Below are 26400 nucleotides of genomic sequence, written 5' to 3'. Positions count from 1 at the left end.
CTAGTTCTGCTTGTTTTCTCATAAATAATAAAATCAAACCATTCTAAAGACCAAGGATGTTTTGATACCTATTTCTTGCTCTGGCTATGCTTTTAGATTTTCTTCTTTCAAAACGTTCTTCATCTGAAGAGGTTGTATCACTGCTGTGAATGGCATGCTTCTTTCTCCTGTTGAAGTGGCAAAACAAACAGAAAACTCAGTCTTTTTTGCAGTGGAATGGCATGTGTTGGTCCTATAAAAATGAAACTGAAATGCTCAGTACAGTATTGTTCAGGTTTGAGATGCATGCAAATTCTAGCTTCATCAAAATCAAAATAATCTGAGAGGGAAACAACAGCTCTTACTGCCACAGTGATTATCTGAATTCAACATGAACATTATTAGAACAGCAGAGCCCTATAAAATGTGTGGTCCAGTCCATGCTACCTCAGCAATATGATTTGAATCATCAGTCAATAAATTGCAATTGTACTTAAGAAAATTTCCAACTACTTTAGCCACCTCTAACATAACAAACATACTGAAGTCTCCTTACTCAGTTTGATGCTTCCTTTACATATTCTTTGAAAAAAATCCATACTTCACTAAGTATATAATCTCTTTTTATGAGGTTATTAATTCTGAATAGCAGAACAGGCTCTCAAAACACCTTTACTTCTGATCTGAATCCAAGTAAAATTACTATCCAAAGTCTCAATGAACCATTTCTTATTTTAGTATCACAGTATTTCACAAAAAGGAGTATTTCAGAAATATTAGAGAATGTACATTAAATCTTCTGTACAAAAAAGTGTTGAATTTGATATCGGTTGAAATACTCAGCACTTTTGCATGAAGAAGTTGGTTACTAGTAAAAACTCTTGGATTTTAAGTGAATATGGTAAGCTGCATTATTTGTGTGAACATGATAGTGCACTGAATTAACTGTTTTTTGCCAATGGATAACATGGTCTATCAATTTTACTGTTCAATGACCAAAAATGAGATACATTTCAAAATATATCAAAGAGAATATCAAGCAATTGGGAAGATTTCTTATGACAAGAAGGTATAAAATTAGGGCCAAGTAATGAGCAGGCTAAAACCAAAGGGATAATAACTTTCACACTCTTCACATATGAATAGTAAGTACAAGTACAAATCCAGATATTACCAAAAAAAAATGTCATATGCTCTTCAAGGAAAAAAAAACAAACCACCAACTCTTATCTGTATTACGAAGAAACTTTAGAATCCTAAGATTCAGCTATTACTTTATTTACTTTATCTATTTTCAATATGCCATTAAACTGAGCAATAAGACAAGAGTTTCAGCTATGACTAGTATTCATTTACTTGGATTCTGCTCATGGACAGATTTGTCTTTTTGAAGCTTTGAGTAAGTTTATTTTTTAAAAAAATGTTTTAAGCTGTAATCTCATCTGTTTTGTTACATAAAGCCTACTGACAGTTTCCAAGACAACTTGATACATTCCAGACTTCTCTGACACAAAACATAAGAGTCAAAAATTATGCTTGCTAAATATTTTATTAAATTGTTGAAAATTCTTGCATGAAATTTGAACAGAAAGAAAACAAAAAACATTAACCTACTTTGCTCAGTTTTATAGAACAGAAAGGGGATATTTGTTAAACTGGTGCATTGGATTTAAATTTTCAATATATGGCCTTATAGAGAAAGCTACAGTGTGCCATGCAGAATTCTTTCCAGTACTTGTAGCACACCTGTTTCCATTCTGTGTAGCACAAAGCTTCTGGTAGGTTTATACAGTGCCATGACACCCCTGTCTGGATGCTGATCAGGATCTGAATCCAGCATACAATTCAAGAGCCACTCACATGCGTGAATGAACTGTGCAACTAACTCAAGAATGGTTTGAAAATCAAAAGCTACCAAAATGTACCAAAGAAAAGCAAACAATTACACACCAAAAGACTGACATTTACCTGATATGGCTTCTTCTTGCAGGAGATCTGTGAATATCGAACAGCGTATTTTCTCTCTTTTTTTGATGAGCTGGCACTGTAACATCAATTACAAAAGAATAACAAACTAATCTTAATGCAGCACAGAAGTGCTGGATTATCAATTTTCATCAATAAGGTTATCATTGTTTCTCTAAAAGCTTAAATTAAAGAAAGAATTGGGCAGGGGGCTTTGTCACAATCACCGTACTTGGCTTGATGCAGGCACAGGAATTTCATCCTCACCCTCCCAAAATTCCTAGAGCACTGTCTATGATAGCACAGAATGTAATTCAACCAGGGCACTATCATTTTGAGTTTATTTGCAGGACATTGAAGTCCATTCAGAAACCTCTTCAGAGCTGGTAATATGGGATGTCTTGAAATTTCTCTGAACAAATAAATCACAGCAGTTCTCTATCAAAGAAATCATACTCTGTGATCCTCTGATTTGCAGAAATGGCTCAAAGCTGCACCGGGGAAAACACAAACTTAAGAGGAAGAAGCATTTCTTTACTGAGAGGGTGGTCCAACACTGTAAAAGGCTTCCAAAGAAGTGGTTGATGCCCCAAGCCATCATAAGAGGCATTTGGGCAATGACCAAATAAGATGCTTTTTGTAAGCCCTGAAGCTGCCAGGCTATAAGGCTGTAAGCCCTGATGCTGGACTATATGATCACTGAAATACCTGATATTTCTCATTTGTGATAACTGCTGCTATGCCATTTATGCACAGTTATGAATTAGGCTTACCACTCAAGAAGAGAAGCAGGCATAACAGTAACTATTTTTCCTATGGAATCACCTAATTTATTAGATTGCTTTCTGCCAAGTATTTCTTGACCTAAACCCCATTCACCCCCAGACCTGAGGCCAGCACAGGGTGGTATTTGCAGAGTTCAATGAGGCAGCAATGCCACCACCACTGACAAACTGACAGACTGTGTCTCAGTAGTCCTATCCACATGGTGAACCACAACAGGTCAGGGTGGAAATCACACAGTGCCGCATTCCTGTTATTCTGTCATGGGTGAGACACAGCCATCCAACAGCCCTCCCCACATCCATGGAACTCCTGCAAGTCAAGCACTGTCAGGTTCCTCACCTATTGGAGGGGCCTGGTATCTCTCAACAGTTTTTCTCTGTCTGAGATTATATGGCCGATCATTTTCTTCCCCCTCAGCTTCTTCTACTTCTATATCTCCATCTTCTTCCTGAGACTCTGTTGGGGGGTAAAAATATTTTCAGAACACTTCCACTTCATGTCAGAGCTACCTTCATCCTAAAAAATTAACTTTTTAATAGTCACTGAGAATTACTGCCCGTTTATTAATTAACACTAATTGTCAAATCAGTGGAAATTTGAAGGTCATGATAAATCTAGAGCACATTGTCAAACTTCCTTCTAGTTTTTTACACAAGATTCTGGAAAGGCAAAAGAAAGAAAAATAAATGCAGTCAAAACAGCTTTAGTTTTAAAATACTTCAAATATCACTTCTATCCACTGTATTTTTCCTTCAATAACTATCCTTCAAATTAAGGATTATTCCTTTAGTCTCTTTTCCCATAGGAGCCTCAATAAATCAAATATTTGACACAGCTTGAAAATAAGTACAACTTTATGATTCACAGCATCATTTTTAAACAAAGGAAAGAACACAGAAATACACTTTATATACTTTGTGTATAAAGGCACAACATAGATACATCTGTTAACAGGATCACAACTTCCATCCATGGATCTCAGAACCAGGACTGCATTCTTAGTCATTGGGACAAACCATACCTTCCACAGCAGTTTTAATTAAAAATTGAGATGCACTATGCTGAAACCTGTATGGATGCCTGAAGTTTAAGTAGGATTTTTTAAGGAGCCCAAGCATGATGCTGATCAGGCAATCAAAGTTAGGCACAATCCCTTCTTTCCTGGTAATTTTTGAACCCATTGACCAGTTTCATTCAAATTTTTAAAGGAAAGTAAAATTTCAAATACAGCTGTGCACCTACAAGCCTCCTAAAATGTCAGTGGACAGAAAGGAGACTTTAATTAATACCTTACCCCAAAGGAAGGATGCAGGCCTAACTATTACAAATTCTTTCTGGTAAAAAAAAACAAACCTCAGCACATGAGAAACACCAAGTCAGTTAGAACACACATAGTTGTAGACTAGACTCATGAAACCCTGATTTCCACCAGAGGATTGTTACACTGAATGGAAGGAAAGCTCCAATTACTTAGAATTAAGAAAAACAGAAGGAAGGAAATTAACTATACAAACATTTTGAAACCAGGCTTTGTTCTGCTTTCTGAAGTGCAATATATTACTATCTTATGAGAAGGATAACTTTGTTCTATAAGTATTTTGGACAAGCCCCCACTATTTTTTACAACCCCTACCTTCTTCTTCCCCTTCTGTGGATACTTCATGGTGGTTCTGAATCCCATAGCTATTTCTTCTCAGTGACTTCCTCCTTCTTTTCACTCGAGAATACATATCCATGTTTTCCTGGAATAAAATTCACATGCACTTCTATCAGTAGTGTCCCATGTCACTCAGTATTAGCCCCAGTGCAGTAAATAGTGCTCCACACAATCTCTAGTCCTCAAGTGTTTTTCCAGCAGAGCTCTCCAAAGGTAGACTACAAAAACAGTCTCATACAATAGATGCTAAAGTAAATCTCTCGGACAGTACCTAGTCCACCTAATACAAAGTAACATCAGTATCAAGTTTTCATGAAAAAAGCAGATGACAGTCCCTGGTCCTGCTGCTTCCAGGCTACCAGAGTATGCTTCAAACCAAAGAACCACCATAGCACATCAGGAGAGCACGACAATGAATTTATCAATAAGGAAACAATGTAGTGTATATCCGCTAATTTAGTTCTGAATTTTAGTTCATCATGTTTTTTTAACGTTATCCACCGAAGAAAATCATAAACCTTTAGACAGAGCTATAGATAAATGTCTGGTGTTTGCAAAAACAAACATGCTCTGCCTTGATATGACTTTTATCCAAGATCTCAGAAACTCTGCACTTACAAATTCAGTATCTGTCCACATCCGCAGCCGTTCTACCTCCCCAGATCGCCTGTTCCTCCTGATGTTAATATTATCCATTTCCTGCAGGACAGCTTCAGCAGTACTAAAATATATGCAACAGTTAACACACACAAAAAATCAGTCTTTAAACAATGCCATGCAGAACTTTGACATAGCATTCAACATCTTAAGTTGTCTATCAATGAACTACAAACCTAACCATAATAAAATTGAAAGAATATAAAGTAATAAGTATGTAAAAGAAGAAATGCTGATGCTATTTAACTTTGGAGTTCAAATTAGAGAGTAGTATTTTAATAAACTTTTAAAAATAATTTGGCTCAGTATAAATTGTAGCATATAAATCTGCAACTGCTGAGACATTAGATTAGGTGTCAGGCAAGATTAAATTTGAAAAATAAGAAAGTAAAGCTTTTCACCTATATAATTATAATAATGGGAATGCATTTAATGCCTCCACCCCATAAGCTTTACAGTTTCTTACCCTGGCCTCAAGGAGACACTAGAAAATATAGGATTTTTATTAAATCAGTAACATCTAGAATCTCATAATTCAGTATTTGACCTCATGATCATTTCTCATTTACTATTTAGTCAGCATTTTCATTATCTGGAGTATTTGTAAACAGCTGTCAAAACAGCAGTGGTATGTAAGTGATAACCCTGGCCAAGATGCTTCACTGCTAAAGAAGAGAACAGCACAGTATTAGCCAGGCCAAGTCAATTATTTGGCCACCTGTCCTGAAGACCCTGTTACTGCTCTCCATGGTGATTAGAGTAGCTTTTAACTGGAATTCTGCTATATTTGGATAATATTTGTACTAAGACAGAAACCTTCATTTCCTTTTTTTCAAGCTGGTTAAAAGTAAATCTAAAGGGTCAAAGACTGCCTAGAAAGAAGACAGTGGAAGTTCTGGTGATGTAAGTCAGTAAGGCCACACTTTCATTATGAGAGCTCCTCTCCATTTTAAATAATTCTTCCAAAATATCTGTGATGAGTGACAGAACCATTTCAAGTAAAATCATGTTGCAGTTTGCTACCAAAGAAAATAGGGTTGGAAGGGACCTGGAAAAGTCAACGTGCTCTGCCAGGCAAGAGCACACTACAGAATGATTAAATCACTCCTGACAGACTTTTGTCAAACCTGTTCTTAAAAACCTCCAATGATTATGGGACACACTGTTACCAGTAAAAGCTCATATACAGACTTCAGTACCATGATCTTATCAAATTACAACCTTCATGGTAGACTGTTGATGAGAAGAGGAAGGTTCAATTGCAACTAGAAAAATATATGTAACTCAATATAAGTTTGCACACTGATACCAAGTAGTTCCTGAGTAAGTCGAAAAAAAAATTAAATTAATAAAAGATTCAACAGAATACATTTAAAAATAAAGATCATACTTGACAATTAAATGTTTACATCATTTTCCAGCTCTGGAGAAAGCAGTCTTTTAGAGGTGTGACTGCTAAAACCTGCTTTACAGGTGGGAAGATCAGGGCATATTAAATGACCTGCCCAGGGCTACAGAGAAATAATATTTCAGAAAAAGCATTTCTGGCTCCCATTCCTATGCTCAGACCAGACCGTGCCTCCCTGACCTACTTTGTCTGCACAGTAAATGTCAAAAAGTGACACCCACCCTATGTGAATTATTAACAAATGGTAAAAAACAAAAACAAAAGAAAGCTACAAACTTTTGATATTTTATGATCAAATCATACAAGCAAAATCTAGAATGCTTCCAAGCACTGCTGCTAATCACCAATTTACATGACATTTAAGGTATCACTACATAAACAGGTTACCAAGAAACAAACTAGGGTGTGGATTTACAGCACATCAGGCACTCTGCAGTAACTGCCAACACACAGCTTTATCCAGGTGTAAGGACAGAGTAACTTACTCCTCAATGAAAGCCTGGGAAGCTGCTCTGCATTTAGAGCATGGACACCATGGCAATCACAGCACAGACCCAGCTGTAACTCAAACCACAGTCTAGCTTGTCTCAGTGCATCCCCACAATAAAACACAGACATGGCACTGGAACACAGGGGTTTCTAATTTAAAAAAATCATTAAGGTGCTTTGTGAATACAACTGTAGTATCCCCACATACCTGTTTACTAGCTGATCAAACAATAAACTCTGATTCAAAGTTTCAAATCTGTTTTTCCTGGACCGACAACTTTTTCTGACTTCTATATCTCCGTTTATGCAAGCATGGTCCCCATCTCCCTTTTTTTCCCCTCGAAGGGGGTGGCTTTTGAGAGCTAAGAGAAATTTGTATTACTACTTCAAAATGCAGGAAACAACATTTTCACAAACAAGAATTAATAAGAGAATACTTAGCAAGGACAATAAACCAAAAGTTATTAAGCATAGTATGAACTAAAGAACTGTATTTAATTCCTATCAAAGTTATTTTAAAAGTTACTTCTGCATATTCAAGCTTGTTTCCTTAGATGATAATCTTATTTTATGATGAAAATTTGGCATTCAATTAAGCATTCAATATTTTTAAGTTAACATCAATACTAAAATGCACACTTGGCCCACAGTTTCAATTCTTAGTCTTTCAAATATAGTATCAAAAGACCAGATACAACATACTGACTTCACAAGCAAATCTATACCAGCTACTCTGTACAGTGCCAAACAAAGAGATCCCACTGCTAATTGTTCCTTAGGCACCACAATAAATAATAAAATACCAAATATGCCTAATGAAATAACACTTTACATAGAGTCAACACAAAATTAAACAAGACGGAACTGATGAAAAAGGGACACAAAAGACAAAGTGGTTTTAGCTGAGATAAGCAATGAAATGGCAAGTTTGTAAGGTACAAGCTTTTAAGAAGACTGTTCAAGGTAGCAGGAGCTGCAGACAAGGCAGGTCTCTCTAAAGCAATAGAGTTAAGTAATGTTAAGAACCACAAAAGGCCAAATTTCAGATGAGCAAAGAGACTAAATTAAAGAGACCAACTGAGAGAGGAAGGCCAAAATTAGCTCATAACAGTAATTTGGGAATTAAGGAAAACATCAAGATCATGGCCAAGAGGTCTGAATTGAGAAGAGAAATGGATTTTCATCTAAAAATGTTCCCCATATCCACAGAGAGTATCCAAGATGGCAACAGGAAAAAACTGAGCAGCTTTTCTGGTCAAAACGGTCAAAGGAATCAGTAAAGTTATCAAAAACATATGCCACTGAATATCATTGACATAAAACTGTTTAATGCAAAAGCTGATACAAAAAGCTTTGCTATAATTTACTTACATAAGCTACGTCCATTTGGTAGTGCAGCACCAGGCTGAGAAGTTAGCCTATGAGACAATCAGACATACAAATAACATTAACATTCCTTAGCCAAGCAAAAGGCACACAGTGAAAACAGAACTTTGACTGTAAAATGCTCCATGATACTCTGATTTCAAAACCTTTCCAAGACAAAGCCTTGGAAGAGTCTACTTCATGCCCAACACCTTAGTAAGGACAAAACTGCTCAATACCAACTGTATGAATCCCCCCAACTGTCAAAACACCTCTTTGATTAATCTCCTTAATCCTTCTTCATGCCCTTATGCTATTAACTCTCTCCTTAAATTTCAGAACTGAACCTTGGTATAGCTCTCCAAAGGCAACCATCATTCCAACACTTTGGATAAACCAGTAGAAGTGACAGAACTTTTGGGAAAAGTCTTAGTGACTGAAGATCACTGTTAAGCACAGTGCTTTGGATTGTGGCAGAACCAACATAAAACTTCAGATGCAAAGAAATGTCTCAGTGGCTTCTAAATGAGCAACAATATGATTTTCAGTACCCTGGCCAAATTTCATTTGACACAATGATCTAAATTCTCCCAGCTGCATTAAATATTTCTTTTTGTATATTGACATTTCTAGGAGCTCCAGTACAAGTCTGCTCTTACAAACAAAAGAAACAGAAGGTCCACAAGTTTCAATACATTCCCAATTACCATGGCACATTAATACGCTAGATTTAATTCATTCTGTTTTAAAAGAGAAAAATAAAAATAAGAAGAGGTAAATCTATCTAAAGCTTTTAAGCAAACTTCATCCTAGCAGTCAAAAGTGCAGTAGTGACTTACAGTCACTCTTACATACAAATAATTTCAAGAATGATTTTGACATGTACATAAATATGAAATACATATCTACAAAACAATCAGTATTAACTGAAAGTTCATGGATCAGGAACATACTGTGTACATTGTCTCACAGTTACCTGTAACCACGTGAGGAACCTTATGAATACAAGGATGCTTTGTAAAATACAATTAAATCATTTCTAAAATAAAATTAATTACTTCTGCTTCAAGTTACAAAAATGTGGCAAGGCTGAGGCTATATTCAGTAAAATTTACTTACGAGGCTGAAGAACAATAGAAATAAACTTGACTGTTACGCGTTCCCTAAAGATGGTAACACTGATTCCCTAATTAAAATATCATGTCTTCTTATAGCTTGAGTACATAAAAATACCAATTACATTACTAAATTTGGATGCATCAAGAATCCAAAATTCAGACTGCCTCTCAAATAAAATTACTTTATATTTTTTGTGCAAATATGTATAGAAAGGAAACAGAGATGAGACAATTGATGCAATCCACATTCCTGGAGTCTTAAAATGAAGAAACTTTTGTAAAAATAATATGTTTCAAAAGTACTCTCCTGAGCTGCAGCTGACTACAGAACTAGCATAAATGGGATAACAACACAGAAAAAAATTGGTTTAAGTTCTTTCTTCTTTTGGCACCAATTACCTGGACTGTCCAGTTGAGATGCTCCATTCCTCTCTCTGCCCAGTACCGCGTGATTTTGATTTGTCTTTGCCCACAGGATCAGCATGTTTTGAGGTACGTTTGGCAGGAGGAGATATGTGGCTATCACTCAAACTAGCATCACTACCTTCATCTTTCTGAAAAGAAAAAAAGCATCAGATCATATTTACTTGGCTCATTGGCAGATATCCTTACAGAAAAAGGTTAAACTTCAGCTCAGTAAAAGGAAAGTGTCTGTCAAACTCTTAGTGACCAATTTGTGTGCAATATTAAAAGTGTTTATTCTGAAAACATTACCAGAAACTATGAAAATATTTCATTTCAAATATTAAACTTCTATAGTAGTTTTCCTGATTTCTGAACAAGTATTGTTTGTATAACTCATTGTGTTTTTTATGTATCATACACGACACTGCTATTCTCACCTTACTTGCCAAAGAGCTAAAAATGCCATAAAGAGAGAAAAGGACTGTGAAATATTAAGATACTTAAAACCACAGCAATTATTTATTCTGCTGATATTGTTTTTGTCTTTAAAATGCTTAAACAAACACTCTTCCTTCCTGTAAGAGTTTTCCAGTACCTTGTTCTACCCATCAAACTGCCCAGCACATAGCCAGGAGATGTCCAACATGTTCATTAATAGCATTATGTACATTAATCACATTACTCTTAACACCTTTTAAAAAGCACCTAAACAGTACCAAAAGGGCCCTTTTTTCCATTGCATTTATCAAAGGTAACAGAGACAGAAACTCAAAGAGAGTAGCAAGGTACACAAAAAATAGAGAGACACTAAACTTCAGAGGATCTGCTTCTATTTAGGTGAACTACCACAACAAAACATAAAACCAGGATTCTATTAACTACAAATTTTAGCTCATCAAAACAGTCTTGATGCCATTCAGTGGGACCCTGGGCAAACCTCACGAAGTTTAACAAGTCCAAGTGCAAGGTCTTGCATCTGGGTCCGGCAAGCACATCCCAAGCACAAGTACAGGTTGGGTGGAAAATGGATGGAGAGTAGCCCAGGGAAGAAAGACTTGGGGGTGTTGCTTGACAAGAAGGTCCCCACATTGTGCTCCTGCAGCCCAGAAAGCCAAAAGTGCCAAAAGCAGCAAAATGGGCAGCAGGTCAAGGGAGGGGATTCTCCCTACCTATGCCCTTACTCCTGAGATCCCACCTGCAGTCCTGTGTCTAGCCAGGGGGCCCAGAACATATGAAGGACATGGGAATGTTGGAGCGAGTCCAGAGAAAGTCACAAAGATAATCCAAGGACTGGAGCAGCTCTGCTGTGGAGACAGGCTGAGAGAACTGGGGTTGTTCAGCTTGGAGAAGGCTCCAGGGGGATCTTATAGAACCTGCCAGTAACTAAAGGGACTCTAAGAGAGCTGGAAAGGGACTTTTTAACAAGGGCGTGTATTTACAGGACAAGGAATGGTTTTAAACTAACAGATGACAAGTTTAGGTAAGATATGAGGAAGAAATTCTTCCCTATGAGGGTGGTGAGGCCCTGGCACAGGGTGCCCGAAGAAGCTGTGGCTGCCCCATCCCCAGAAGTGTTCAAGGCCAGGTTGGATGGGGTTTTGAGCAACCTGGGATAGTGGAAGGTGCCCCTGCCCATGGCAAGGTTTTCAAACTAGATGATCTTTAAGGTTCCTTCCAACCCAAACCATTCTATGATTCTATGATTCAAAAACTAAACATCCTTTATTGCAACAATAGAGAACCAATTTTCAAATACTAAGGTCCAGGAATTGTCAGTAAGAACTTGAACTATGACAAAGAGATAGTTTTACTTAAACACAAGGAGATAACCACAGAAGTTCCATTTGTTCATTGGGCTTAGTAACAACAACAATCTGATTTTTACTCCAGATACTTCAACATCACATGTCACATACTCAGAAAATTTTAAAAAAAGGCTTATCTTTTAAGAGAGGAAGACAGAATAACACAGCACAGTATTTAGAAAGGGAAATCCAAATGTATGGGTGCAGTTTGACAAGACAGCTCAGCACCACTGTGACACAAGAAGAGCCCATGCACTCCCTTGCCTGACTACACAGCACCATTCCAACCTCCTCGGATCCCCTTCTGATGTTTCTCTGATCCATCCATAAACCAGACCAGCTCACTGAGCTTCAAAAGCTCACTTTCCTTCTTTTAGATGAAATTCCTACCTTGTCGGTGATCTTAATCATTTCACTGAGGGATCACACAAGTACAAAAGATAATAACTACCACCATTCCTAAATGCAAAACACCTGCACCCTGCATAGCCCTACAAAATACATGGGCAGCACCTGGCTGTTTTCCATAACCCTCTGAAACTACAAAATACCAACTTTTTACAAAATTTTAGTAGCTTTCATATTCACTTCTGAACACTGTACGTATTTGTGCATATACTTCCTGCTTTATTATCAGTTTACTTGTGAACTTAGAGAAATACAACCCTGCTTAGGTCAATTTTAGTAACTACTTTCCAAAACTACACAAGCTCCCTTGTGAAGGATAGGAGCAGAGTTTCAAGGTAAGCCACAGAACCAGCTTAAAACCGGCTAAACAAGACAGAGAAAATGAAACTAGGAAAGATGAAGCAGCACGTAACAAAGCTTTACAGCAGTAACATTAAAACTAATTGCCAGCAGTGAAATTAGTAATGCACAGGTTCCTGTATTCCATCTCCACCCCTTTTCATGCAAAAAGCCAAACTCATCAGAGTCCCCTATCATCACCTTTCTCTGCATTTCCTCCAGTGCCTTGCCTCTGGTCCCAAGTCTCAAGTTCAGCTAGGATCTTGCTCAGCTGGCAGTTAAAACAAAATACTGACAATGGAGACAAATTCTGCTACTTCAGGTCTCCCTCTGCTACAAATATTCACAAAATTCATAGAAGTTGAGTATCTTGGAGAACTCTAATGCTGTCAAATGAACATATGCTGGCAAATAGCTTCAGAAACTGGAAAAGCAGGCTGTCAGTGTGATCACGTGAGCGATCAGTTCCTTGCAGCTGCCTAAGGAACCAGACTAGCAATTAAGGGGGTTATTTAATTAGGTTATTCTTTGTTTAGGCTATTATTTTCAGCTGAGCCTCACTTTCCTGCATATTAACTCTATGCACAAACTCAGCAAGTACAAACCAAGTTAAATCTTAAGATATTCAAGTCCAAATACTACCCTATATTGGAGTACATGCTGTGCAAGATGCACTAACGCAGAAAATGTTTTATCATGAAGTAGTGACAAAGCTACTATAAAGTTGAAATCACTGAAATTTTAAATACATTACCAAGAATCCAAGCTCCATTTTCCAGTTAACAGACAATTTTAAAAATTCAAGCTCTGGGGAATGAAATCAGACTACTATCCAGAACCTTCACTACCCACAGTAAAATACAGATATAGTTTTCATAACACTCAAGAGATTATCCAAACTGGGATACACTAGAACAAGGAAGAAAATTAATTTCAGTTTGGGAAGCCTTTACAGAGAGCAGTCTATCCACTGCTTCCTCCCATTTATAGCATAACAGGTCTAACGATTCCACAGGAGTCAGCTTGCTCCCTTAAGGAACTGGGTCTCAAACCATTTATACCTTTAATGATTAAAAATAGCACTTCAGTTTCAACCCAGAAACTTATTACTTCAGATTAGATATCATGAAAATGTTCTGGGACTAGAAAAATATGATACAAGCATCAAACTTAAAAATTAAGAAATTAATAATGCAATTGCAGAAATAGGAACCAAGGCACTGCACTCAAAGCTCCTAATGAAACACTGGCACTGAAGCAAATGCAACTCACATGCTGAGAGAATGCAGAGAATATGAATTAATAAAATCTTAATCATGTCAGAAATTGCCTTCAAGCATACCAAAGCAACAAAGAAAAAGCAAGCAGAGAAAAATCAAAAAATTACTTTACATAGTGTCAGAAGGTACAAAGAGAGAAACAAAATTTGGTGCAACTGCATTGATCCAACAGAAAAGAGAGACCCAGCAAACTCCAGCTGTGATCCAGAACAACCAGAACCACCTCTTACAGAAAGCAGTCTTGCTACAGTAAGGAAATAACTGGCATTAACAGGATACCATCCATGCTCTAGACTGGCAAAACACAGTCTTATCTTTGGATTCAAAAGCAAAATGGAATGTGACAGCTGAATGAATACCACAAATCAGCTGCTGAGCTAAGATTCAATTTAGGCAGAGGCAGTGGGGGCAAACTGGTAACACACCTTCACTGAAGGCACTTGAACGATGGTACTGATATATCTAGAAACAAAAGTTAAAATAAATAATAAAGCAAGAAAACATATATAGCCGCATGTTATCTCTATGCTTTCTCTGCTTTGTATGAAAAGGAGAAAGACAGAAACACTGTTTAATACCTATCTATGAGCAAGCTACAAATACACTGGTATACATTATTACCTGCAGTCTCTTCTCTATCCATCCCTAAATTTCAAAACACTAATTTGATACTAACAGTTTTATTTAAAACATGTAGAGTCCTCAAGTTTTGGAAAACACAAACTAGAAATCCATTAATAAAACTGGCCTTTTCCTTCTCAATTTATCCTCTTAGAACATCAACTATACCAGCACAGTCTTTCAGACTGAAGAACACACATAGCAGGGCAGTACTCACTGACAGTGCCTTCAGGTATGTCACAGGAAGCAGTTGGCTAAAGCATGACATTTGATTAATTCCCAAGTTAAAATACAAAGATTACTTATAGCATCTTTGAAGGGAAAGGGTGGGGGGGAGGGGGGGTTTGCTTCTTCTGTTTAAGTTGAATTTCCTGGCTAAGAGAATAACCAAAGAAGTCTTCTTAAACTGCTGGTCTGAACACCCCAAAATAATCCTAATCCAGTAGTCTTGGACACAGAGAATGAGTACAAACCATCTCTACCACTGGCATCTCCGAGCATGTGAACACAAGTTCACAGACTTCTCAAGTAAGAGATGATATAACATTAAAACCACAACCACACCTTGCAATTTCTGAAAAAGACTCTGTCTGGTTTGCCACAGGTTCATCTCTACACAGACACAGGCATGCAGACATGAATATCTGAGTTATTCACCATGGTCAGACTTGCTGTCCCCGCTGTACAGTTTGTGGGGCACACCCTGCTGAGTGTCTGCCACGCCCTGAACACTCACACTACTGCTCACACAGCTCCTCACTCAGGCAACTTTTCAACCTATTCTCTTAAGCACTGCAGCAACTGTTTTTTCTATGGCCTCTTCCCATGTCTAAGACACAAAATTAATGCACTGACATTCAATGTTCAGCTGACCAATCCTATTTCTCTGCATTCTGTTAAATGCATAAATAGCTTTTCTTTTTAACCCACTAAATAAGCACAAAAGACCCTGAAAGTTAATTTCTCTTAATAATAATGAAATAAACATTTTCAAAAAATTTGTTTCAGCCACAGGTTTTCAAAAACCTCTGCTTCTAACTTTAGTTAAATCCTAGCTTCTGATATTGAAATGTAACTTCTTCCACTTCTCTGAAAAGACAACAATTTCAGACATGCGTCAATCTTATTTTTAGTGACAGTAGAGAAACTCAGTCCAGGTCCCCTGGTTATTTCTAACTTTCTATTTTCTAATTTAAAATACAACTTTTGATTAACAACACATCTTCTTGGATGTCCCAGATTATTAGTCTGGATTCTTATCTTAAAAATGCATGTGAAAAAAACTGGTGTGCCTCTTCTCCTACCAGTTCCTGCAAAGTTCTTGAAATGAGCTGTCCATCAAAAGATCTGAAATACTCAGGGCTCTTTACTGCATTTAATAAACTTTTATATCCTACAGTATAAAACGATAAAATTGTCTTTCCAAACTGAAACAGTTATTCGTGAAAAAAATGTGACTGTGCCCCCAGCACCCCAATTAGTTAAGCTCATGTCTCATCCTTGCCCTCATATAACTATTCAGTTAACAAATAACTTGCTTTCACTGAAACTATAATGCATTTCAAACACCAGTAAAATACACCAAAAACATCGTCTAGCTGTCTGTCCAGTGATTCTGGAAAAGACGCTTGTTCCTTAGTGTATCCAGTTTCTGCAAAGGTAAAAAATATGGATTAAAACATTATATCCTAAAAATTTAATTGCATTAAAGATCTGTGTTAAGATTTATTGATGAGAGTTAGGTAAGAGCTAGGTTTTGCTAACATTAAGTTAATGCATTTTAAGGCTAGGCATACTAAGCAGTTTTAAAAAATCAGAAGGCTTCACAATCTCTTTGAGATTTAAGTTTTGTTTGGTTGCAAATTCTACGTACTAGATCAAAATAATTTTCTTAGGATGTGATCATGTCATCTGACCAGAATCTAATAAATCCTTTCAAATCCTATTTCTTTTTTTTTTTTTAAGTTCACCACTTTGTTTTAGAGTTTTCTAACCAAAAAAAAAAAAAAAAAAAGGAGGGTAGGAAGGAGTAAAACTCTCCTTATGCTTGGTACTAACGTTTCAAGTAGCTGAAACTTTCTCATGATCATGCTCAAACCAGGTACCACACCTTGCCTTACACATCCACAATATGCCCTAATTTCAGGATGACACACCACACTACCCACTCTCTCCAGCACCAACACATCCTCACAAGCTCCTCTCTTCCCCACCCCAATGCACATTTTCCTGGCAAATGCCTCCAGCCCCTCATGTAGGGAAGAGCTGGCTGACTGCTTAGTGGGAAGAGGTAAGACCTGATACACTTGTCTGGGGAAAGAAGGTAACATGACTGAACTTGAGGTCGAGCATAATGCAGCACCCTGTATTTGTGATGGTACACAACATACTGCTGCAGGATGAACACCTGCCTTTGTGTCCTAAAAATCCAGTGTGAAAGCACTTTTACTTCAAGGCTAGACTGGATGGGGCTCTGAGAAACCTTGTTTAGTGGAAGGTGTCCCTGCCCATGGCAGGGGGTTGGGAAGAGATGATCTTCAACATCCCTTCCAAACCAATTCATTCTGCCTCAGCCTTCAAATGACAAGAAGCTGAGAAATAAATGTATTGGGGATTAGAGCACATTAACTACCTTAGTGAGAACTCCAAGTTGCATGAAGGTCCTGATGCGTTAACCTTGCTGACAGCGTGAAACAAAACATCAGCTTAAAAGAACACATCTCCTGGTTGCAGTTCTCTAATTTCCACTTGTTTGCACACAGTCATTTATCAGACATTGGCTCTCCACAGGTGTTAAGGAAAAATAATGTTCATGCTTAAGTGCTTGATGATCTTGGAATAAACAACTATTAACGATGTATTTCATTAGTGGTAATGATAGTAAAGAATGCCTCAATTGCAGAATGATCGGAATCCTTTTAACGTTCAGGTTCCGTTTTTGGTTTTTTTTTTTTTAGTGAACAATGCTCACGTCAATAATAGCCACAAAGAACACAAAGAATACCATCATCTAGACCTTTTCAGAAGAATAAATTCTTCACCATTTGTTCAGATTAAGAAAACCCCAAACATTTTTCTTCCACAGGAAGATCTGCTTTATTACTTCAACAGATTTCCATTTTATTTCCTGAAACTCTTCAACCCTAGAATTCAGGTTATTTAATAAACGTGAAAGCTTTTGAGAAAAGCTAAAAGTTTACAAGTTAAAAATATAAGCACTGCTAATTAGGGATTTTCACACCTGCAACCATTCCCTCTGTCTGTTACAGAAGAAAGACACCTGCTTGTATCCACACTGAGTGAGTGCCTGTCAACAGCTTCAGTGTGACACACACAAAAAACTCTTGCAACCTACAGGTTACTTGGTTCACGAATGCAAGGGAGAGTGACCTACAGAGCAGCCTCTGCCAAGCTGTGACAGAAGCCATATATAGTGAGCTGAGGTTTATCCTCCCATCAACAGCAGCCCGCTCCAAGCATTTCACCACGAGCGCTCCTCTCTGTGCCTTCACCAAAATTAGGATGATACTGTGAAATTTCAGCTGATAATCAAATCAGAAGGATGGAGGGGAAGCAAGGGGAAGCCAGGGGATGTGGAGAAGAGGATTAGTTTCAGCTGGACCAGTAACGTGATCCCGATCCCGCTGATCAAATGGCCTGGCAAGCATTAATATTGGCGAGTCTGTTGTTTTCACAACTGCAGAGTTCACAGCCAGAGCTCACAGCACATGTGAAATCACACACCTGCAGAAGAGCAAGTCCACTGAGAAGAGTTCTCTACTTGCTGTATGGGGTCCACACCTCACTTAGAAGTATTTCTAGTAAATCCACTTAAGGGAAGTTTTTAAAACCACTGATCTTCCTTATTCAACACTGAAGGAATAATAAAAGGAACACGTTTTTAGTCAGAACTACATTAACCATTTCTGTGAGTTTCTAGACTCTGTTAACAAAGACTTTTAAAGCAGAAATTATATTTATGTGATGACTTGAGAACCAAGAATGATTACAATTCTGATGTAGAAAAAATGAAAACATTCAAATGTTTTTTCCTACCCTCAGTCCTCGAAAATCCATCTTGTTTCTGCTTAACAGTCACATCCTAAACAAAGCCTATAGGATATGGCCTCCTTCAATACTACTATAAACCTAAATAAAGATGCAGAATTATGTAAATGAGGCTAGCAAAGAGGAAAACAGAGCGAGAAGCCCTGAACCAGACTGCTCCTCAAGGTTTGGACATGACCAGGAAATAGACTCAGTAAGCTAAGCAAAGAAGTGTCTGTAGCAAGAGAAACTAGGAAGGTGGCCTTCCGTGTGGTAAAAACATAGGATTAAAAAACACTTCTGCACCCCTAGCTGCAATGCACTTGAAGACAGTATTTTTAAAAGAGAAAAAAGAAATTAAAATTGCGTACAATTGTGATAGAAATCTTAAGATTAATGTACTGAAATTTAAATCATAAAAAAATCAAAATTCTAAGCCTGAACAATACATTAGAGAAATAATAAAGGATAGTTATTAAGTATTTGAAATGAGGGATTGCTGAAGCACAGCAACAAATTTCACTGCAAGTAATCTCTTCCACATGTACAGAATGAACAACTTCTTCATTTCAGGTTTTTTAAATAGCTTTGGCTCAACCATTTATCCATTTAAAATAAAGGAACTGACTGGAGGCTGGAGAAAAGCAAAATGCCCCCTTCCCACATTATGAAAACAACCAAACCAAAGCATCTGTTCCAAGTGCAACTGAACACAAACTTTCTATCAAAGCTTTACATCAGTTAGGCCATCAACAGACACTACTAGAAGCACAAAGGTAAAACCAGAAAGTTCAGTACAGGCTACAAGAACTATGGAACCTGGAGACATTTCTAAGTTCTGTATTTCTAATAGGGGAACTAAAGCTGTCTCCTTCATAACTAGCCCAGCTGGAGCTGAAACTATTACAGCATACACCTAGTCAGTGCAAAATGAAAAGGCTTACAGAAGATTACACATTAGTCTTACAACTGGTTGAAAAAGTTGCCTGTTTAGTACCAAGCAAAAAGAAACTAAATTTATTCAGAAAAAGAATCCAAGCACGTATAAATGCAAACCAACACTTGAACAATTTAAACCCGAATTAATGGTTAAAATAAACCATGAAAATCCCATCAAAGGTAATGAAGACAATATTTCAAGAGTGAAGTTGGACTGAAAAATTGTTTTGAAAAACCAGCAAAGCATGAAGTGTACACAAAAAAGGGATAAAAACATATTGTCAGTTCCCTTTGCAATAAATGGGTTCATGAGTGATATTACCCACAGAAAAAGTAATCCATTAGAGCTAAAACATCTAATAAACAATCAGCAATCTTTCAAAGGGTCACAGCTACAAAACAGCACACAAAATTCACAGCAATGAAAGCTTCAGCGCACTGATGTCTACTTGCTGCATCCTTTGTTTCAAGATGGGTTTTATAAAGTCTTACAGAAAAATCATTCAAAGCATCATTAGATTGGAATTAAAACTCTTCCACAGCATAGCAAACATTCAACAATTTAGGGCAGGATGTGCAAAACCATACTACATGCAACTGAAACTGCAGGGGGATAGAGGTGATCAGAATATAATTACCTGAGCTAATTATCTTGCATAACCCCAAGCTGTATGCAACTCTTGCAAAATTGTCATGGGCTGTCTCACAGCCATGGGTCAAACCTTCTGTTTGAAGTTCAGAGACAGTAGTTGGAGAAGCAGCTTTTATTAATAATACTTTGGGACAAGCCCAATGTTCAGAGGAAGCAATGCAGCACACAAAACATCAACACCATTTCCTGAGTACTCTTTGGAGGTCTTATCCATCCACTGGATTAGCTCTTGGATTGCTTCCTTTGAAGGTCCTGGAACAGTGTGACAGCACTTGAACAGGATACACCACTGCCTCCCAAAACAAACCACGGACACTTCACGTGTCCTGACTGCTGAGAGGGGCCCAGACTGATCTGGCATGATACGTAAGAAGAATTCAAACTCAGGACAGCCCTTCAGAACCACAAAAGGATCACAAATGCCAGCTGTATGGTATTTTGACAGAATCCTGAACAAAGACTGCTTCCAACAATTGCTCCATTTCCCACTGCTCACAGCTGTATTAACACCATACAGCCAAGGAATGGCCTGCATGACTCATTTTAGAACACTGATTTTTCCCTGCTAAATCCCAAAAGAGCAGCAGACCACTAAAACAGAAAGAACCCGAGATTTTATTACTCACCAAAAAGATGAGCTTTCCTGGGCATCTTCCTTTAAATTAAATTGTTTGGAATAACTTCACAAGGCTTTATATTTCAGGATGTATTTCAAAGAACTGTAAAAGCATTAGCCTCAGCACCTTTACTGATGCTACTGCAAACTCGAACACAAAGGCAATGCAGTTCTTTAAAACATAGATATTGGACAGGAGCTTTTTTATTGAAGAGTTTTACACACAGGTGGCCAGCAAGTGTCATTTATCCAGCAAAAGGAGGAAAATCTAACTTTTTCTATAGCGTTATTCTAAACACCAGAGCATCCAGAACACCGTGAGACACTACATAGAAAATAAATATGCCAATCAGGGTCTTTCATAAGGGAAAACTTGATTTTTAGAAAGCTCTATTGGTTATGTGTAAAACTTGTAATTTAAGAGAAATCATAGTAAATTTTACATTTTCTATGTTTTCAACAGCTGACCATTAAAGGCTTTTCGAAGAATAAAATGTAGCAACAAGTTTATGCTACAAAAGCTGAAATGATCACCCAGAAATCAGAAAACACTTCTATTGCTACAGACTGAGAAACTACAGTGAGAGACTCTGAAACACACTGTATCACAGGGCACGCTGCTTCTCTCCACCTTTCCTCACTGCAGCAGCCCCTGATCGCTCCCATCAGCGATTAAGTACAATGGAGAGCTCTGGGTTGCACGGCACAACTTGAACAATGTTGGCAGCACTACTTTTAGCGAGGATCATGCCTTACAATTATCACCATGCCCTCAAGTAGCTCTTAAGGCACTGCTAATGCTTTCTTGGCTAATTAAATTAAGCTAACCTTGTATACATTGCTAAAATATCTAACTAGTATGCTGACATGATTTAAGTGTTTATTACACAATACATTCTTGATCAACACTTCTGATTTGTGCTTTGAGATGACTAAGAAAAATCATTTCAGTTGCCAAAGAAGTGTTACCAGCAATCACAACTCAGTGTCTGAAAACATCAGACATCAGTAGATACAAAGTGCAAATTTAATCACTTATGGTCACAGGATCCTCCATTTTTTCATACTGTGAACAAAGTCCACTGAACCTATAAGCCTTGTGTTAAAATTCTGTGTCTCTGTAGAAGATTTTGATGAGCTTTTCCTGTCAGAATGCTTTAATATAAAGCTAGAACACGTCCCAAATTTTAATGCCGAAAAGAAAAAAATCTGTGTTTTTATACACATATGTACAATTTGTGTAACAACAGAATATATATTTATGTAAGCATAGCTTCAAAATCTACTAAGCAGTGTAGTACTAAACATCAGTCCTGGAAACGGGAAGAAAACAAAGCCCAGTTTTTCCCCTCTGTACCCTCCCTATGCACTCTGCTATGACATCATCTCAGACAATAAACTTCTTGGCTCCTTGATCCATTTAGTGAGGGATTTTGTTCATTTTAATCTGGCTTCTGGTAAGCAGACAGACACACACGTATTCATCTCCCTCACTGACTGCGTGGTCGCCAATCAATAATTCAAACCAGTTTACTTTTCAAAGCCTGACGTCATTGCTTTCTCCAAGCTGAGTGAGTACTACTGAGGGAATACACTGAACATGATAAAGGCATTTAGACTATTACAGTCCATTTCCACAAATGTTGCCTTTAGATTCAGATCAAACAAAAAAGGACACTATTCAACTATACAACTCAGCAGAATATTGAAGCAGAAGACTAGAAACTTAAGTCAAGTTCTTGGGAAAGAAGAGAGTCAAGCCTATCCTTATAAATATAAGCAAGAAACCCAAACAAATGGAAAAAAAAAAAACAAAACAACAAAAAACACAAAAAAAGTACATCAGAAAAAGCCAAGTGGAAAAAAATAAGAAGGAAATAGATACAAAAGAGGTAGAAGGGAAGTCCTATCCCCTCTTCTGGTCTACTCAGCATCTTACAGGATGCCATTAGGTCATTAACTTGGCCTTTGTTGCTAATAAGGAACAGACAGATGATCTTTTAAAATACATTCTGAAAGGTGGCTGCAAACATTCCCACTGAAGAACATTTCTCAGGGAGTCCCAGTCAAAAGTTCCATGCAAGAAAATTAAGTCACACACTGCAAACAAGAAGCGTCCCATCTCTGCCAGAGCTCCAAACTCTAGCTGCCCATTAACCCGATTAACTGCTGGTAGCAAGGCTAGTTTCCTGATGTGACACCCAAAAGATTTAGAAAGGACAGACTGCTCCAGTCAACTACAAAAAAAAAAAAAAAAAATACAACTGCATGAAGACGATCCCAGCACGCTTTCTGAACACAGCCTCACTATCTGTCTCCCGACAGTCACTTCCAAAAGCAAAGGCTTTGTCTCCCTACTGCTATGCTTATTCATTTCCTAATCACTGAGATCCTTCTCTGGCACTACTTCAAGAAGATTCAGAAGCTCAGAAAGACACTGTATTGCTGACAGTACTTACATCTGAAGAATAAAAAGAGTTTTTCAAAAACAACTTTAAAATACAGTGAGATATACATATTTTATAAAACACACTGGATGGAGGAAATAAGAAAAAAAAAACCTTCTTGGATAACTTCTGCTCATACTTGGCAATTACATCTTAAAAGGGAAGAAAAAATCCACCTCAAACACATGAGACGTACTTGAAGTGAAACAAGTTCATTCCCATACACCAAAATTTACATTTAACTTCAGAATAAATGCTCTTTTAGAAGTGTGGGCAATATCTTGAGAAGTATTTACAATATTTTACACTATTTTGCACAATCTCCTTTCCTTACACCATGACACTAACATAATTTCAATGTTTTAATGATTTGTCGTAAAAAAACACTGTTATGAATTAAAAATACTTGGAAAGAAGCCCAAGCTAGTTTTCTCAGCAGCAGTAAACTCCCTGAGAAGTAAGCCAGTAAGGGTTACTTCAAACTTTGCTTCACAAACCACAAGACCCACGATATGAATAAACAGAAACTGCAAACTAGAACAAGCAGAGCAGCTTTTTACAGCTATGGGGCTGCATCCCCAGGAGTCCACTGAAATTAAACAAGGAAGAAATAGGGAACAAGGAAAAGTAAGATGGGGGAAGGGAAGAACTGTGAAGTATGAAAGACCTGAAAGAGAAGCACAGAAGGTATAGGATATCTCATCAGTGATTTGTATTTGTTTTAGTATTTTACACCAAATGGATGGGGTAAAAAGGTTTTTTGAGAATTACAGGTGACATCCTTGACATGCCTCTGGCTGCTGCTGCTGTTTTTCTACTCGGCTGATTGACTTCCTCCTTTGCACGGCAGGGACATGGTCAGTTGGTGCACGACTGTCAAACACTCGGACCCTCAAATTTCACTTCCATATTTGCGTTGCTTTTATTGATTTTTATTGCTTTTATTGAAAGATCCCTTTAAAGCAATACGTGAAGTTTCATCAACCAAAGAAAAAGTCCTGCCTACAATTCCTCCTGTGGGAGGAATTTCTTCACAGACAGGATCATTAAACATTGGGAACGGGCTGCCCAGGGAGGCGGTGGAGGCACCGGCCCTGGAGCTGTTTAAGGAAAGACTGAATGTGGCACTCGGTGCCATGGTCCGGTTCACAAAGTGGTGATCGGCCATAGGTCGGACCCGATGATCTCAGAGGTCTTTTGCAACCTCATTGATTCTGTGATTCTTCGATAATTAGAAACAAAAATTACAGGTTTTGTCAACAGAGCTGTTTAGAGACGAGGAAGAAAGGAGACTCCCGAATTCTTTCTTCTAGTTACAATTTACCAAATGTTAATTCTCCAAATCGGGCTGTAGAATTTAACTTGCAGTTAGCCCGTCTAACCCAAGCGATCACAGCGAGTTCGGCTGGGAAAGCATTCAACTTAAACTTGACGGCAAAAATCACACCCTCCGTGCCACAAAAAACGGGGCGGGGGGCTTTCCCGAACACCAGCTTCCTCCCGTCGCAGCCGCCAGCCGAATCGAGGTCATTTAGGGAAAAGGGGAAAAAAAAAAAAAAAAGCACACACACACACAAACCAAACCGGGCCGAGGTTTATTGCGAAGTTGCTGCGGGCGCAGCTCCCAACTTTTGTCTGGCGGCGGCAGCGCCGGGCGCGGCCGCAGGGGGAGCCCCGCGCCGCCGGACCCCGCCGGACCCCCGCCCGCCGCCGGCCCCGCCGGGCACCGGTACCGCGGCCGCTGCGCCGCCCGTGTCCCCGCCGCCCCCGCCCCCTGTCAGCGGCCCACGCCGCGCCGGCGCTGGCCCCGCAGGGACTGCGGCTCTCCGCAGCTGCCCCCCGCGTCCCTGCCGGCTCCGCGGTGCCTCCTCGCCGCGGGCTGCCCGCCGGCCCCACCGTCCCTCCGACAGCCGACAGCCGTCTCGGCACCCGCCCCCCGCCGGCTCCCGTGCCCGCAGCCCCCCCCGCCGCGGCACCAGCGGCGCTGTCCCCAGCAATTCCCCGGCCTCGCCGCCTCCCGCCCTCCGGTCCCCCGTGGAGCCCCCGGTCCTCACCCGCGCTGCCGCCGCCTCCTCCAGCCCGGCCGCATCTGCCTTGGTGCCCCTCTTAGAAGAGCGGGTGCGGGACGAGATGAAATGGCTGCCGGCCCCGGCCGCCCCGGCCGCCGCTTTGCCCAGGGGGCGCAGAGAGCTCTTCCTGGTGTTCACCATGGCCCCGGCGAGGGGGGACACGGGGGGCGCCGCCGCCGCCGCCGCCGCCGGCGCGGAGGGAGGAGGGAGGGCGGACAGGCGGGGGCTCGGGCAGGGAGGGGAAGGGGAGGGAGAGGGGGAAAGGGGGGAGGAGGGAGGAAGGAAGAAAAGCCCTCCGGGGAAGCCGCTCTGCCGGGCAGAGACGCAACCGGAGCCGCGCCGGCTCCTCCCGCCGCTGTCGCCGCCGCCTCTCGGGCTCAGCCCGGCTCTAACTGGCCGCCATTACTGTCCCTGCTCCCTTTCTCTGCTCGCTCCGCGCCGCCCCCGCCAGTCGCCGCCGGGGGGCGCTGCGGCCCCGGCGCGGCCGTTCTATCCCGGCGCCGCGCGCTCTATGGGCCCGGCCCGGCCCGGCTCGGCCCGGGGGAGGCGGCGGCGGCGGCCGCGGGTCTCTGAGGAGCTGCTCCGGCCCCGGCTCCGCGGCGGGCACCGAGCGCGCACACAGCCTCACGGCCCCGCCGCGGCCTGGAGAGCCGCCGGCCGGGCCTGGCCCGGCGTGACCCCGTGGGGCGGGGGAGCCGCCGCCGCCGCCACCCCCTGAGGGTTGAGCCGAGGACTGGGGAGTTCAAGGGCAGGGGGAGCGGCTGCCCGGGGCCGCGGGGCGCGAAGGGCAGCGCTGGCACCCGGGAAGGGGCTCGGCCGCCCGTCCTGAGGGGCTGGAGCCGTCGCCTCTGCTCGCCCAGGGAGGCTCTTGCCAGGAGCTGACCGGACAGCTTGGGCGAACAGATCTCCCGAGGCTGAGATCTCCATAATTCCCTGTGGAAAGTCTTTTCACAGTCTGGTGAGCCTCATTTTTAAGAAATCACCTTGCTATCCAGGCTATCGGGAGTGCGCCCTTGCTTCTCCCATCGCGCCAGCCACCGGCAGCGTCCCCTATGTTTTGCCTTAACCTGCGCTTCATGTTCCTTGCTCGGTCCTTGGAAAGCTCATTTCTCCCCATTATCGCAGATGCAGGTCAGAGGGGCAAAGAATACAACGCATTACTCTACACCGGATGCTTAAATGCTTTTCAAATTACTCACAAACTATAACCCTTAGCCTATTCACGAACCCGATCCCTTCTCGCCGATGTAAGAATCATTCTCTTACCACTTGTTGCCCTATACAGAACTTATAACAGTACCTGCACATAAGCCCCGAAACCAAAAGCTTTGTGAAAGAAACGTAGCTG

The 26400-nt window shown here is 40.1% G+C and overlaps 1 protein-coding gene across 1 annotated transcript in view; it reads right to left on the bottom strand.

The window, feature by feature from the left end:
• ATAD2B (ATPase family AAA domain containing 2B) overlaps positions 1 to 25193 on the bottom strand; it is a 71934-nt gene extending 46741 nt beyond the window's left edge. The window contains exons 1-9 of the mRNA XM_066547160.1: positions 25038 to 25193; positions 9824 to 9978; positions 8313 to 8359; positions 7150 to 7303; positions 5006 to 5108; positions 4364 to 4472; positions 3070 to 3186; positions 1948 to 2023; positions 69 to 167 (exon numbers count right to left, since the gene is read on the bottom strand). Coding sequence (XP_066403257.1) covers positions 69 to 167; positions 1948 to 2023; positions 3070 to 3186; positions 4364 to 4472; positions 5006 to 5108; positions 7150 to 7303; positions 8313 to 8359; positions 9824 to 9978; positions 25038 to 25193 — 1016 coding nt within the window. The remainder of the gene's footprint in view (positions 1 to 68; positions 168 to 1947; positions 2024 to 3069; positions 3187 to 4363; positions 4473 to 5005; positions 5109 to 7149; positions 7304 to 8312; positions 8360 to 9823; positions 9979 to 25037) is intronic.
• Between the last annotated feature and the right edge of the window lie 1207 nt (positions 25194 to 26400).

This window comes from Molothrus aeneus, chromosome 3 (assembly GCF_037042795.1).
Source record: "Molothrus aeneus isolate 106 chromosome 3, BPBGC_Maene_1.0, whole genome shotgun sequence".
Lineage (NCBI taxonomy): Eukaryota > Metazoa > Chordata > Aves > Passeriformes > Icteridae > Molothrus > Molothrus aeneus.
The sequence above is the reverse complement of the archived record's forward strand: the minus strand, read 5'-3'. Positions and strand labels throughout refer to the sequence as shown.